The 14,529-nt window shown below is 48.7% G+C and overlaps 2 protein-coding genes across 24 annotated transcripts in view; one reads left to right on the forward strand and one right to left on the reverse strand.

Moving 5' to 3' along the window:
- The window catches only part of Kctd21 (potassium channel tetramerization domain containing 21), a 16,173-nt gene extending 8,512 nt beyond the window's left edge, over nucleotides 1-7,661 (reverse strand). For 6 of the 23 annotated variants that reach the window (XM_010633311.1, XM_010633326.1, XM_010633319.1 and 3 more), the window contains exons 1-3: nucleotides 7,440-7,516; nucleotides 6,777-6,897; nucleotides 2,746-2,850 (exon numbers count right to left, since the gene is read on the reverse strand). In XM_010633311.1, the coding sequence (XP_010631613.1) occupies nucleotides 2,746-2,763 (18 nt within the window). In that variant the 5' untranslated portion in view covers nucleotides 2,764-2,850; nucleotides 6,777-6,897; nucleotides 7,440-7,516. The other 17 variants (XM_010633329.1, XM_010633327.1, XM_010633322.1 and 14 more) reach the window with 15 other exon arrangements.
- A 296-nt stretch (nucleotides 7,662-7,957) lies between these two features.
- The window catches only part of Usp35 (ubiquitin specific peptidase 35), a 32,240-nt gene continuing 25,668 nt past the window's right edge, over nucleotides 7,958-14,529 (forward strand). Inside the window, exons 1-2 of the mRNA XM_033763936.1 lie at nucleotides 7,958-8,278; nucleotides 14,364-14,527. Of these exons, the coding sequence (XP_033619827.1) occupies nucleotides 14,374-14,527 (154 nt within the window). The 5' untranslated portion in view covers nucleotides 7,958-8,278; nucleotides 14,364-14,373. The remainder of the gene's footprint in view (nucleotides 8,279-14,363; nucleotides 14,528-14,529) is intronic.

A 14,529-nucleotide genomic window follows, 5' to 3' on the forward strand; every position in this document is an offset into this window, starting at 1 on the left:
GGAGTTTGAGCCGGCAAAAAAAAAAAAAAAAAAAAAAAAAAGGAAAAGAAAAAAAGAAAAGGTAGTCAACTGTTCAACTGTTCAAGGTCACATAGCAAATCAGTAGAGAAGCTGGCCTGAGCCCAGGTCTTGAGTACAACACTTCTGCTCTTTTCCCATTACACTACAGGACCCCAGTATGAAATGTAAGAGATGCACACACCTTTTACTCTCTGTTCAGACCAGACTAAGGTCATTATTGGAGAACAGGAGGACAGAATCACAGCATGGCCTATAGCCTTCCATAGCTAGCACCGGGCAATGCCTCTAAACATTCTAAGTATTTCTTTTTCAACAGCAACCTGTGATGTCTAAATGATTAAGCAGCAAAACAGAAAAGGACAGGTTTTAAAAAGCCAGACTGGAAAAGGTAAATGGGAACGTAAACAACGACGAAGCAGAAGTTAAAAGAAACCTCACCACTGTGCATGAATAATTTTTTCTAAAGTAGGAGACTTTCCAAGAGGTAAATCTATAGTACCAGTCTGTCTCCTGAAAAGAAGCAGGAAAAAGATCAACTCCATATGCCTCCTGAGAAAAACCACAAGTGTCAAATCAGGAGATTATAGCACAGGGTTCCTCAGACCACCTGACTTGGCAGGAGGTCAGAGGGCCTGTGTCTGGAGTTGTGGCTCCAAGGAGAGGGTGCAAAAGGGAAATTTCAGTCTGTAGCCCGAAAATCACCTTTTGCAACCTCTAATTGTGGCATGGAAAATAGAAACCTTTGAGAGATGTCCTATAGGAAAGGCAGCCAAGATATGGTTCTGGAGAGTCCCACTTTGATTACCCCCTGGCTCCCTCAGTTCCTGCAGGCTTTATAAGGGAAAGAGCTAATACTCAGTAAGTACTTACTGTGTAACACAACTGATGCTAGACGCCTTATGTGTTCATTAGCATCTTTAAGCTACATAACAGTACTTCAAGGAAAAAGTATGACCCCACTTCATAAAGGAGAAGGTGAGGTTTGGAGAGGGTTAGGTAACTTGCCCAAAGTAGTGAAGTAAAGGCACAGCCAGGATGTAAGCTTAGGTCTATCTGACTGCAAAGTCTACACTAAACAATGATATTTCTGCTGAGTGTGGTGGCGCATGCCTGTAATCCCAGCACTCAGGAGGCTGAGGCAGGAAGTCTTGTGCGGAGGAAGAGCTTGGCCACCGAGGAGTTAGCAAAGCCCCCTTCCCACCTCCATCCACAGCAGTCCGTGTCTCTGTTTGCCTATTGCTTCATCATCTTTAACAACGAATGATATTCCTCTTTGAGCATGCAGAAGCCAAGGCCCTTGGAAATGGTCCATCACTTGTCCTCCTAGGTCTTCCTAGGTGTCTTCACACCTGCCTCTCCTTTTGATTGTTATCTACATAAAGGTTAGGGGGCAGAGAATCAACATTTCCTGAGTACCTTCCACAGGCGCCGAACATTTTCCTGTACATTATTTCATTAAAATGACACCCCGATGCTAAGGTTGGTATGATTATCATCTCATTTTGTAGGAATATAAAATTGAAGTCCAGAGTAGCAAAGGCAGCTGCTTAAGATCACAGAGCTACAGCTGGCAGAAGCCAGAATTACAAGTGAAATCTCTCCAAAGTCTGTGCACCAATTATTAACACAAAATATACATAGTAAGAAGCATAACAAAACTTAAAGAGATGTGATGCTTTTGATTTTTTTTTTTCTGTTTTTTTTTTTAGTTTTTTGAGACAGGGTCTCACTATGTAGTTGAGACTGACCTGGAACTCACTATGTACCCCATTCTGGTCTTGAGCTCACAGCGATCCTCCTGCCTCAGCCTTCCGAGTGCTGGGATTATAGGAGTGCGCCACCACACCAGCATATGCTTTTGAGAGGAGGATAAAAGACATTAAACCTGTTCTGAAAGTCCTCCTGCCTCAGCTCCTGAGTGCTGGGGTTACAGGCATGTGCTGCTTTGACTGGCTTCGAAAGGTGTATTCATCAAAAGATTTAAAATGTTAAAATCTTAAAGAACTGATGAGTGATGACCTAAAAGAATATCTGAAAGGGCTGGGGATTTAGCTCAGTGGTTCCTGCCTGCCTCGCAAATGCAAGGTCCTAAATTCAATCCCAGTACCCACCCCCCAAAAAAGAACATCTGAAAAAGAGGCAAAATCTTAATGCAACATATTAAATCAGATCACAAGGCAATGATATTTCAAACAGTAGTATGAAAACAATGACAAAAGGAATTTTGCAACATGTGTTCAAGACACTAGTAAAATTAATTAGCTTAGTGTAGTGGCATACACCTGTAATTCCAGTACTTACAAGTCTGAGGCAGGAGGATCATCATGAGTTTTAGGTCTGCCTGGGCTACATAGTGAATTGAGACCAGCCAAGAGGATCAGTGAATCTTTTGCCCAGGGACTCATGACCTGAGAGTCAAGGCCTGTTGGAGGTTCCTTTTCAGCATCTTTAGGAGAACAAATATTCTGGAGGCCATCTGGTCTTCTCCAATCTCAGTATTTAGCAGGAAGCTAAACTCAGCTGAGACCCTAGCCGACAGCCTGTACACTCATGGAGCCCTAGGGTAGGCAAGGAAGGGTTCTTTCTGTACAATAGCCTTTTTCTTACATTTTGGCCCACTTCCATAATGTACTACCTTACTTCCAGAAGGAAACTACTTTCTGTACAGTCTACCCACTTTGTGTTGTCAATGAGAACAAGATAGTGTGACAACTATTAACCTACCAAGTGATGATAATCCATTCTCTCTCATTTCATGAAGATCTTGGAAATGATATCCAGTAGCATGAACATATCTTGCTGTGGCTCTTGGTTTCTAGATATCATCTTCTAGAAAAGGAAACGAGGGATTCTGGAGAAAGTGATGATTCCAAGACTTTTGATTCTAGGTGGAACTTGCCAGATATCAAAGAAGCAATCAGTGACTAAGAAGTTATGTCAAAAGAATGTAAAAGTTGATCTGAAGGCCAAATTTAGGGATATTTGCGTTCCAAAATGAGTTATAATGGGGCTGGGCCAGGGATTTAGCTCGGTGGTTCTACCACCTGCCTTGGAAGCACAAGGTCCTTAGTTTGATCCCCAGTACAAAGAAAAACAAGAACAAAAATGGGGCTAGGGATGTAACTCAGTCATAGAGCCCTTGCCTAGCATGTGTGAAGCCCTGGATTCAAATTCCACCACTGAAAAATGATAATTAAAAATAATTAGTGGTCCATAATATTATTGAAAAAGAAAGAAGGGGGGGTAGAAACAGAAAAAAATGTATTCTGTAAAAAAGAGGATCTAGTAATAAATATAAGAGGAAAAGCATAATTAGAAAATTACCATCTTGTAACCCTCAATGTTGTGATTCAGTCAAAGATCATCATTGGATGTGGTGTGGGAGACAGTCAGGAGTACACAATTCCTATCCTTGCAAAGAGTCACTCCATAGACTTATGGATATTTTACTCTTACAATGCAGACATCAGGTTGTCACAGTTTTTACTTATTTGCTTATTTAGGTACTGGGGATTGAGCTCAGGGCCTCTGCACTACGTTATACCCTCAGCCCTTTTGAAATTTTGAGACAGGTTCTTACTCAGTTGCCCAGGCTGGTCTCAAACTTAAGAATATTCCCTCCTTAGTCTCTCAGAGTGCTGGGATTATAGGTACTTCACCCAGCTAGCTTGTCACAGTTTTAACCAATAATCAATTTGGCATTGGTAGGACAAGTAGGATCCTGATAAGACAGGCCTTCTGATGTAATGCAATCATAAGTACACCCTGTGAGAGAGAAAAAAGCCCCCAAACAAAAATAACCTGAATCTAAACACTGATGAACTAATCAAATATATCTGCACAGGTGGAGGGGCTCTATTTAGATTGAAGGGGTTGTTCAAAGAGATATAATTAAATGCAATGTGAGTCTCTCTTTTTGGTACTGGGGATTGAACTCAGGACCTTGCGCTTGCCAGGCAGGTGCTGTGCCACTGAGCTAAATTCCCAGCCCTGCAGTGTGAATTTTGACTAGCTATGATTTAGATTCTATTACTTTTTTTTTGTTGTTTTTGGTACTGGAGATTGAACTAGGGACTTTGTGCTTGCAAGGCAGGCAGCGGCACCACTGAGCTAAATCCCTGGTCCTAGATATGATTTAAAAACCCCAAAACTACAAAAGATATTTTTGGGCAGCTGGAAATATTTTAGTATCAACTGCTCATTAATACTACTTTCTATATTTCTGAGATAGAATAACAGTACTACAGTTACATAGGAGAATGTCATTATTAAGATGTGGATGTATACCAATACTATGCTGAAAATTTAAGGGTTCAATGTCAAGATATTAGTAACTTACTTTTCGGGGGTACAAGAGAAGGTCTCGCTGGGTTACCCAGGTTGATCTGGAACTCCTAGGCTCAAGTGATTCTCCTCACTCAGCCTCCTGAGCAGCTGGGAATATAGAGATGCACCACTATGCCTGGCTTTTTTTTTTTTTTCCCCTGGAACCAGGAATCAAACTCAGGACCTTGTGCTTGTAAGGCAGGCGTGGCACCACCAAGCTAAATCCTCGGCCCCCATTTTTTGCAGCTTGTATTTTTAAAACTATCTCTATTTTCAAAGGAGGAAGAAAGGAAGCAATATTTCCTTTACAGAACCAAAGATGAAAAGTTCTATCCAGAGTGCCAAAACCCAACACATTTCCAGACTCAGGAAGTTACAGATTTGTTGTTACAGTACTACTAATAAATATGAAGAGTTCATAAGTTCCTTCCCCAAATGCTGCTGAATTTTACAGGGTGAGGAAGCCAACCAGGGCTAAGCTAAAATGGCCCAGAGTTGGAAGAATTTTAGAATTTTAAACTGGGTGGTCTCTCTGGATTGACTCACCATCCATAGAAACCATACCTATAAGCCTGCCTGCTTTCCATGCTGGAATTCATGCTGGGAGAAGATCACTGTGCAGGCCGTTTCTTGGCCTTCACCTGAACCTAGAGTCTCTGCTACTACAACAGGAAGAAAACTATCATGGCTCACTGAGGATGTTCACAGTGAGGGCCATTTCTGAGTCTCAGAAATACTCGGATGGGCAGAAAAAACCAGAGGGGCTTTGTGGGGAGAGGACAGTGTATGGTCTTTGGCCTGAGCTAGCATGTGTATCAGGCTCTGCCACTCACTAGTTGTGTGGCCCATGCCAATTCCTGGGCAAAGGATGATGACTGTAACAGCAATGATGGCTGTTTATTGAGCAGTTACTATTATGTTAGGGACTTCAGCCATGATACTCTCACAGATGAAACAGATACTATTTTACCCCTACTTCATGGATCAACCATGACAGGCCCACTCCTTCCTCTGCAATTTGGCATCTTTGCCAGGGCTATAAACGAAAATCTCATTCATCTGCTAGGCTTCTAAGTTGGCATTCACCATTTGCTCTTTATTTTCAGAGTATTTCATTCTTACTTCTTAGCACAGCCAACTGCCTTCTCTGTTAGGGCCAGGCATGAGACACTCTATCCCGGGAAACAGAAGGAGAAATTTCTTTCCATTTGGTCAGTCCATTTTCACCTACTCCAGACTGTCATCTACTATTAGGAAGATCTGTCACCCTCTCCTCTGTTCTCAGAACTTTTTGTTTTATTTTCAAATACTGTCTTGAATTTGGAGCCTAAGGCATGGGGTAAGGCCCACCTTACCCGCCAGGGGTATGTGGGAGTTCCTGCTGTGTAAGGGAATGCACAGAGCATGGCTGGGTCAATTTCAAAGATGACCATGCTCAGAGTGAGTAATGTGCTTCCAATAATTTGAAGACTTCCTCACCTTATTCAGTTAGCCCACCATGAAAAGAGCTCGGATCTAGCTCTGGGATGCACATTCCTTTCACTTCCCTATGCCCAACAGCTGTTTCTTTAGTACTGGTCTTGCCCAGTCCCTATCTTTAAGAAGCCCCCAGGCTGTTCGATCAGCCCCACAATCCACAGGATAGAAAAGAAAAGGTTCTTCCTAGATTCAGTTGACACAAGCGACCCTGGAGTGAGCAGCCCATTAGGACAGAAGGGAGAGGCAAGTCAGAGGAAGAAATCCCCTTGTTTTGTTCTTTTGAGGCAGGGTCTCCCTTTGTAGTTCAAGCTGGCCCTGAACTCACTATGTAGCCCAAGTTGGCCTCAAACCTGCAGTGATCCTCCCACCTCGCCTCTGAGTGCTGGAATTACAGGTGTGCGCCAACGCTGCCTTGACTTTTATATTCACACAGTAAAAGTATCTTTCACCTGATGCAGACTGCCATCCTCTTCCAGAATTTTCCTCTTGGCTCACTCTCAGGATTCATCTTGTATTCCTCAGGCACAAGTACCTCATTTCAACCATTCTTTTCCTATGTCCTTCCTACTCTTCCCCACAACGATAATTTATAAACAAAAAACTTTCAAGTCTCCTTTTATCCTTATAATACCAAAGAAGAGTTGCTTTACAGAGTGGTGTTCAGAAGAGTTGAAGGAACTGGTTCTTTTGTACAACCTGCAAAGGGCAGGGGCATCCATTCTTTATGTTCCGTTCCCTTGAGAGTTTCACTGTATAGTCCACAATGGCCTTGAATGCTATGTAGCAGAGGAAGGCCTCAAACTCCTGATTCTTAAGCTCCACCACACCCAGTAAGGCATCAACACTTTTGTTTTTTCCTGACCCTTCAGATTAACCTCTGCCTCCCTAGAATGCAGGAAAAAAAAGAAGGGTCTTTGAAGCAGAGTCCCGAGTGGTCTGGGGCAACTCACCTCACTTCTCCCCAGTGTTCCTCACCTCTAAACAGACAGGTGACGCCTTTACTCAGGGTGTGAGAGTTGAATGAGATCACGTGTATGACGCACGGAGCTCAAGGGATGGCCTCTTACATTTCTAGTAATAAGGAAAAGACAGTGCTCTGGGCATCCATAGGCCCCTGCCCACACGAAACAGCACGGCGAACCCTGGGCTCTTCAGAGTTGGGAGGGATCCCTTTTATCCTCGCACCCCCTTCCCCAAACCTCTCCACCCAGTCCAACCTAAGCTAAGCCTCCTCAACCCTAGAAGGCCCTCCAACCTGACAGGAATCACAAATACCCCTGCTGGTCTAGAGAGAACCCGCTCCTCCCGGTCTCACCCGCCAGACTCCTCCCACAGTCAAGACCCTTAGGATCCGGGCTTTTCCCACCACTGCATCCGCCTGGCTCCTCCTACCAGCCCCGCCTCTCTGACAACTCAGCCACATCTCGCTCCCCTCTCCGAAACTCACCCTCTACCCCGCAGCCACAGGCGTGGCCATCCCCACTTCAGAGATGAGAATGACAAGGCTAGGGTAGATGACCTTTCACTTTAGCACATGCCCCTAGGAGTCCACGTCCCCTCATCGATAGGTCCCGAGCCCCAACTCCCCTCTCCACAGGTCGTGGCGCACCCACCTCCTGCCCTCGCTGTGCAACCTCCCCTTCGCCCGCGGCCAGTGCAGCTTTGCTAGGGGGCGGGGGGGCCAAAGCCCAGCCCAGGGGCGAGGCTAGGGTAGATGACCTTTCACTTTAGCACATGCCCCTAGGAGTCCACGTCCCCTCATCGATAGGTCCCGAGCCCCAACTCCCCTCTCCACAGGTCGTGGCGCACCCACCTCCTGCCCTCGCTGTGCAACCTCCCCTTCGCCCGCGGCCAGTGCAGCTTTGCTAGGGGGCGGGGGGGCCAAAGCCCAGCCCAGGGGCGCGGGGGCCCGGGGCTCGCGCGCTGCACTTTGGGGCTTGTAGTTCTCTCAGGGCTTCACATAGTCCAGTGCACTGAAGGTGAACTCTATCTCCCAGGAAGTATTGTGGAGGGCGCCCTGCTCCCCTCCCCGCCAGCGCGCAGGCCAGCTGATCTTAAAGGGGACGCGGCCCGAGCGAAGGTTCACCCGCCAGCGCGCAGGCCAGCTGATCTTAAAGGGGACGCGGCCCGAGCGAAGGTTCGCGGGGTGGCCCCCGCTCCGGCTCCGCCCCATTCCCGCACCTGGTCCCTCCCCCCGTTTCGTCCCGCAGTCTGGCAGCCGCGCCGAAGAATCTGGTTTCCTGAGTTCATACAGGGTTGTGTAGAGCAGGGTGGAAAGATTGGACTTTGCAGTAGAAGCAGCATCCCTATAGTCTGGGACCTGGAGGAGGGCGACCCCACCCTGGGGAGGAGGGGACAGTGGACCCGCCCTGACCTAGCCTGGCCCAGCCTAGTTTTGCTGGGCCCGAGCGCCCCACCCAGGAGCCGGCTCAGAAGTAGAGACCACTGAGAGGTAAGGGGGCTGGGGATGTGGTAAAGGTCAGGTGGGTGTCTGCATTTTGGCTTTTCAAGAACCCCAGACTTGCCTGTAGGCTCTGGAGTCAGAGGCTGGCAGGCAGGAGGTCTGGATGCACCTTGGGCCTTGCTGTGTGACCTTGGGTGAATAGCTACCCCTCTCTGGGCCCCAGCCTTCTTTATCAATTGTACATTGAGGTCCGGCTCCCGCCCCCTACAGAGTTGAGAGCACCGTCAGTCTTGCGGGGGAAGAGAACTCAGCTTGAGCTGGGCAGGGGAAGGAGGGAGGGGACGACCAGGGGTACAAACTAGGGGGTGCCCAGAGGATCCCACTGTTTGGAATAGGCTTGTGCTATTCTCAACATCCTGGGCCTGGGGTACATGTAAAGGCCCTTTCAAATTGGAGACCTGATGTATCAGCTTGGTGCCCTACCTTCTAGCCTGGGATAGGGGTTGGGACTTAGCCAGCTGAGGTTTGGCGGGGTGGCCCTTCAGGGATGGTGTGTACCTGAGGACTGAACAGCTTCCCTTCTCTCTCCATTCCCCTTCAGTTAAAAAACATTTGCTTTTCACCAGTAAAATCCTTTTTCTTTCTTTCCAGGAGGCAATTTGGTGGCCTAGACAAGGGCCTCCCAGAGTAGGGTGAAGGGTGTGTTTCCAGGGCTGCCTTGGCTAAAAGAAGTTCAGTTAAAAATAGTGTACAGAGATACCAGGCACAGTGGCGCATGCTTGTAATCCCATTTCGTGGTTCCAGCACTGGGGAAGCTGAGGCAAGAGGATCATCTGTGCTGTGTAGCAAGTTTGAGATCTGCCTGAGCTACAAAGACCCTGTCTCAAAACAAAACAAAATGAACAAACAAAAAAACCCCAAAGAAACAACAGCAGTAATACCCTGGAGGGGTACTGTTGCCCAGAGCCTTGATAGGCCAGAGATGGAGGGCATTTTCTGGTGGGAGGGACAGCTGGGTGCCCTCGGGTATCCTTGGTACTCAGGTGAGTCAAAGGAGAGAGGCTGGGTGTGAGCATCTGAGAGGTGCTGAAGCAAGGGCCAGGGTGGCTGCTGGGTCCTGAGAAGCCAGACTCACCAGCACCTTTGTGAAGTCTTCTCCCTGGTTTATGGTGGGAAAACCTGGAGGATAAACCATGAACAGGTTTTTTTGTTTTCTTTTTTTTTCCTGCATGGTTGTTTGAATCATTTGTAGAGTGGCTACAGCTACTTAGTCCCATCCAGTGACCCCTGTAGTAGCTTTCTTGGCTCATACGTAAGATTCTCAGGATTATGGATATACAAGGCCAGGCAGAGGGAAGAGTGAGGGGACCCAGAGAGAGGCCCATATCTGGAAGGTACTTTTCTCATCACATCTTGTTTTTCTCATCTTGTTGTCATTTGTCTCTCCTCAGTCACTTGACACACTTTCATAGACATCTGTGTGCTTGGTCCTGCCCTGGGCCCTGAACATACAGAGGGGGATTGGACCAACTTCCTACCCAGGAACATCTCAGCCTAGGGGGAGATGGGCATGGAATCATCATATTGCAGATGGATGAAAGAAGCCAAGGGGGCCTTGGAGGCCAGAGCTTAGAGTTCTGATTGTGGAGGAATAAGGAAAGGCCTCGGAGGGGAGGGCTGTGTAAGCTGGGCATTGCAGGGTGAGGCCGAATCCCTTCCCACAGAGTGTCGGGGAGAAGTCCTCCATCCAAATTCCCCACTGAACACCATCAAGTCCATCCCATCCCTGCTCCACGTCAGCTTAGTGTAAGAGACAGCTCCTGAAAGTCAGGCTCAGGAGTTTGGACCTTATCCTGAAGCGGTGAGACAACCTTGAGAAGTCTGAGCCAGGCATGGTGGGAGGGAGCTCGTCAGGTAATAAGGATGAGGGCTGGAGAGATGGAGGGGTGGTGAAGGCTGAGCTGGGGCCAAGCATGGAGAAGTGGACATGCGTGCGCACACAGTGCTTTGGGAGTGATGAAGATGAGTCAGGCTCCACTGTGCAGGAACTGGAATCTGTCAGCACACAGCAGAATGCTGAGGGTCATCGAGAGGAACAAAGGGATCTGGGCCTTCTGGGGGAGGGATGTTGACATTCATGTGCTACTTTGTGCCCTGGAGCAAACTGGGTTTTGCTGGGACCCCCAGGCTGTCATGCCAGCAAGTTGAGGGTGTGAGCCGAGGGCTTGGGCAGGAGCAGCAGTGCTGGCTGGGAAAGGCTAAGGGTTGGGGAGGCAGTCATCCTCCATCCTGGAGTCGGGAAGCTCAGCGGGTGGCTGTGGCCACCACAGGGCACGGGGCTAGTACATGGGCTGTATTCAAAGCTTGGATTCTGTTTGCTTCTAGGAGGACACTTGCTTCTTTTGGAGGATGGTTGAGGGAGGGAGCGAGGAGATTGGGCTGGGAGACTGCTGCACCAGTCCAGGCAAAAAAAGTAAAGAGGAGCTGACCTTGGGTGGGCCTGCAGCCCAGGTAGAGCCCTAAGATGGGGGTGAGGCCTAAGGGAGGAAATTCTTTATAGAGCCAGGTAGATTGGCCGCAGGGGCATATATCCCTCCTTGTCTCCTTCCTCTTTCATTCCTCCGTGCCAAGTGGCCCAGCAGACTCAGGACTGCCCCACCCCTCATCTTTTTTTATACTTTGTCCCAGCTATGTGAGTGGCTGGCTCAGAACTCTCCCCATTTTCCAGGTAAGAAGGTTGAGGAGCCAGGTGGAAACTCACCCAATGTCACCTGGAGATTATGAAGCGGGGAATCTGGGTTTCAAGCTTTTAATGAGGCCACTTGTGGCGGGAGGAGCCTCATCTTATGGCTGCATTTGGCATGGGGCAGTTGTCTCTTGGGTCAGAGTCAATGTGGACAGCCTCGCATGAGGAATGCTGGTGTCTGCTGCTTCCTCCCTGAGAGCGCGGGTTCTAATCCTGCACTGCCAAAGCCCCATGCCTCTCTCTCTCTCCCTGAGCCTCAGATTCCCTATTCCTGCTGAAGAGAGAGAGCAGATTTTATCCTGCCTTGTTTCTCTGGCCTGTGGTGGGGTCATGTGAGGTTGAAGCTTCTAAAACCTTTCGCATGAATGCATTCAAGATAATATTGAGTGGGTTTGTTGGTGACCATGGTGACAGCTGACCTGACTGCCTGCGTAGGAGTAGGAACACGTAGGCAGGGCTCGTGTGGTACGGCCAGCCCACAGACCGAGCGGGGCTGCAGGGCTGGCCTTGGAGATGAATCCTTGTGGAATGGAACCCCTGGTGTGGACTCCTAGCTGCCAGGTACAACCCACCTAATGTGGCAGATATTTGGTAAATGATATGGAATTGCCAGCTTTTGCGTGCTCAGTTTCTTGTGGTTTAATCTAATATTCTTTACCCCCATTTTACAAGACAAATGAGAGCCCTAGATATGCCTTAGGACATACAATGAATTTGACCTAGAACGCAGGGCTCTTTTTGTCCTTTGATTTGCTTTCTTCAGAGCTTTTCCTGGCCCCAAAACTCCATTTCTGGCTGCCTCTTCTCCACTCGGATGCCAATATGTCATCGACTGGGGTCTCTCCTTAGCTGCCTGAGTAACTGGATTTCTTGGCACCCTGATTTGACAGCATGTTAAATCCACTAGCCTTGCGGGAAGGTGGAGGCCATCCCAGGGGTCTGGGAAGAGGGACTGTGTCTTGTGAGAGAGGTTGGGCACAGCAACTGCTTTCTCACAAGCACTGCCTAAGAAAGAGGACCAGGGCTGAAATATTTTGTTTTTTGTTTGTTTTGGCAGTGCTGGGGATGGAACCCAGGACCTTGTGCATGCAAGGCAGGTGCTCTACCTAAGTCACATCCTTAGCTTGGGAGACCAGTTTTAAAGTCACTTTCGAGATCATGCTCTGTCTTTAAAAACCCGTCTGCCTCCACTGCCCAACACTCCTGAAGGGATTGGGACTTTGCTTCCAATGCATAACAGGCATTGACATTTTCTGAGAACTTCCATGTGCCCAGCACCATGCTAAAGGTTTACATATGTCTTCATAGTTCTGCAAGGTGGGAACAGAGGCTCAGGAAGCATAAGTAACTTCTGTGGTAACCAAAATGTGTCCCAGATGAGCCTCAAAGACTAAAAAAGCCGAATTGAATGAGTTATTTCCCCTACTTCCTGGTTAGGAGGCCTGGGATGGGCCCTGGATATCAAACGTTTTTCCATCTAAAATGAAGTCTTCATATAAAAAACACACACCAGGCAACCAAAAGACACATTCCCTAAAAACAAAATATAAAAGAGAAACCAAATGACAGAATGGAAAACATAGCTAAGCAATAGATTTAAGAAGTAGAGGGGCTAAGTGTGTAATTTTGTGATAGAGCGCTTGCCTCGCAGGCGCAAGATCCTGGGTTTGATCCCAGCACCCCCGAACAAACAGAAACCTGCAATGAGATACCTGGGCCACCTGAACTTTTAACAAGTGCCCAGGTGATTCTGAGGCAGCCAGGCCAGCATTCGGGAACCAATGAACTGCCGTGGCTACACCCTGTAAACACAGTGACCTCTTAAGAGGTACAGGGGATGCCAGTCATGGGGAAACAAGCCTTGGTTCCTACCCTAAGGCGCTTACAACTCCACGAGACACCAACACTTATGGACTTGGACATCGTCAAGAACTAGGACAGCGAAGGGAGCATCTCCATGGGGCCTAACACATAGTTGGGGTCCCCAAATATCTCAGGTTCTGAATACAATTTTCTGATCTGTTATTCAGGAAATTTCTGATCTGTCTTCACACCAGTTGCAGGTGTGAAGCTTCAGAAGTTCTTACTGAACCCAAAGGGCGACTTATATGCCAAGCTTCCTGTCAGGTGCCATCCAGAGTAATAGTTTACAAAGAAATGGCCCCAGCTGAGAGTTAGGGATAGGGACAGCAGGCGGCTGTAAAACAGCATATGAATCAGGAGTCAGAATGGGTGTTTGCAGGGCAGAAGCTTCCATGAAACAGCCCAAGTAGAGGACAGGGCAGAAGGCAGGCTCTGACGATTCACAGGAGTAAGGTGGAGGCTATTGAGTCTGTCATTCAGTCTGTATTCAGTCTCTGCTCATCCAGCAAAAGCCTACTGTGTGCTAGGTGCTCTGCTAGGCGCTGGGGATGTGGTGAACCTGAGGGGAGGCTGATTCCAATCAGATGATCATAAGTGCTATAAAGGAGACAGAAGATTCCAATTTTTAAACTAGGGGGTCAGGTGAGGCTTCTTTGAGAAATTGAATTTCATTTGGGGCCTGAAGCACTAAGAAAAGGGGAGAGAGGGAAGACCTTTCACAAAGGTCCAGGGGCAGAGAAAACAGTGAGGCGAGACCAAGGGCTGGTGTGGGCTGAGGCTGGAGAAATAGGCAGGGCCCTGGGTGTGTAGTGCTGGGCAGTCAGAGCGCAGGCGAAATGCTCGGCCTTCCTGGCTTGAAGGGATTGTGGCTGTAATGGAGGAATGGGCTCCAGGTGGGTATAAGAATCTAGGGTAGAGGATGGACTCAACTAGGGCAGGCGTTTTAGGGTTTAGAAAGAGTTTGCAGGTGTGTGTGCGTGTCTGTGTGCGGTGGTAGTGCTGGTTAGGGTGTGTCCGCAGCGCAAGCAGGCAGCACCTTGCAAAGGCGTGAGTAATTTTGGAAAGGGCAATGCGGCACTGGGTGGGGGCAGTACGGAGCTGTGAGGGAGCCTGAAGCCCCTCCGCTGCCCTGACTGGCCCTCCCTGCGGGCCAGTTTGGTTTTTTTCCCCCAGTGGACCATCTCATTGCACAGCAGCTTCTAGCTCCACACCTAAGTGGTGCCCCAGGAATCGCAAGGTCGCCAGGAAGGTCCTGGGGTGCGAAGGCCAAAGGGTTGAGGTTGGTACGGGAATAGGCTTATATTGCTTTGTGTGATTGAAGGTGCTCAGCAGCGAGAGCTGCGACTCCCTGGGGTTTACTGTGTGGTGCACCGTGCTGTACTTCGGCACCATTTCTTGCAGCAAGGTAGGTGCCCTTAGCCCATTTCACAGATGAGAAAAGTGAGGCCTCACATCTCAGCACTTAGGGAACCTGGATCCCAGGCCTGTTGGACAGGCGGTGACCCCGCTTTCTGTTTACCGCAGCTTGGCAGTCATGGACAAGATCTTGGAGGCAGTGGTGACTTCGTCCTACCCTGCGAGCGTGAAGCAGGGCCTGGTGCGGCGTGTGCTGGAGGCAGCACGGCAGCCACTGGAGCGCGAGCAGTGCTTGGCACTGCTGGCCCTGGGCGCGCGCCTCTACGTGGGAGGC

The sequence above is a fragment of the Fukomys damarensis genome, unplaced genomic scaffold (assembly GCF_012274545.1).
Source record: "Fukomys damarensis isolate Sample0158 unplaced genomic scaffold, DMR_v1.0_HiC HiC_scaffold_16, whole genome shotgun sequence".
Classification (NCBI taxonomy): domain Eukaryota; kingdom Metazoa; phylum Chordata; class Mammalia; order Rodentia; family Bathyergidae; genus Fukomys; species Fukomys damarensis.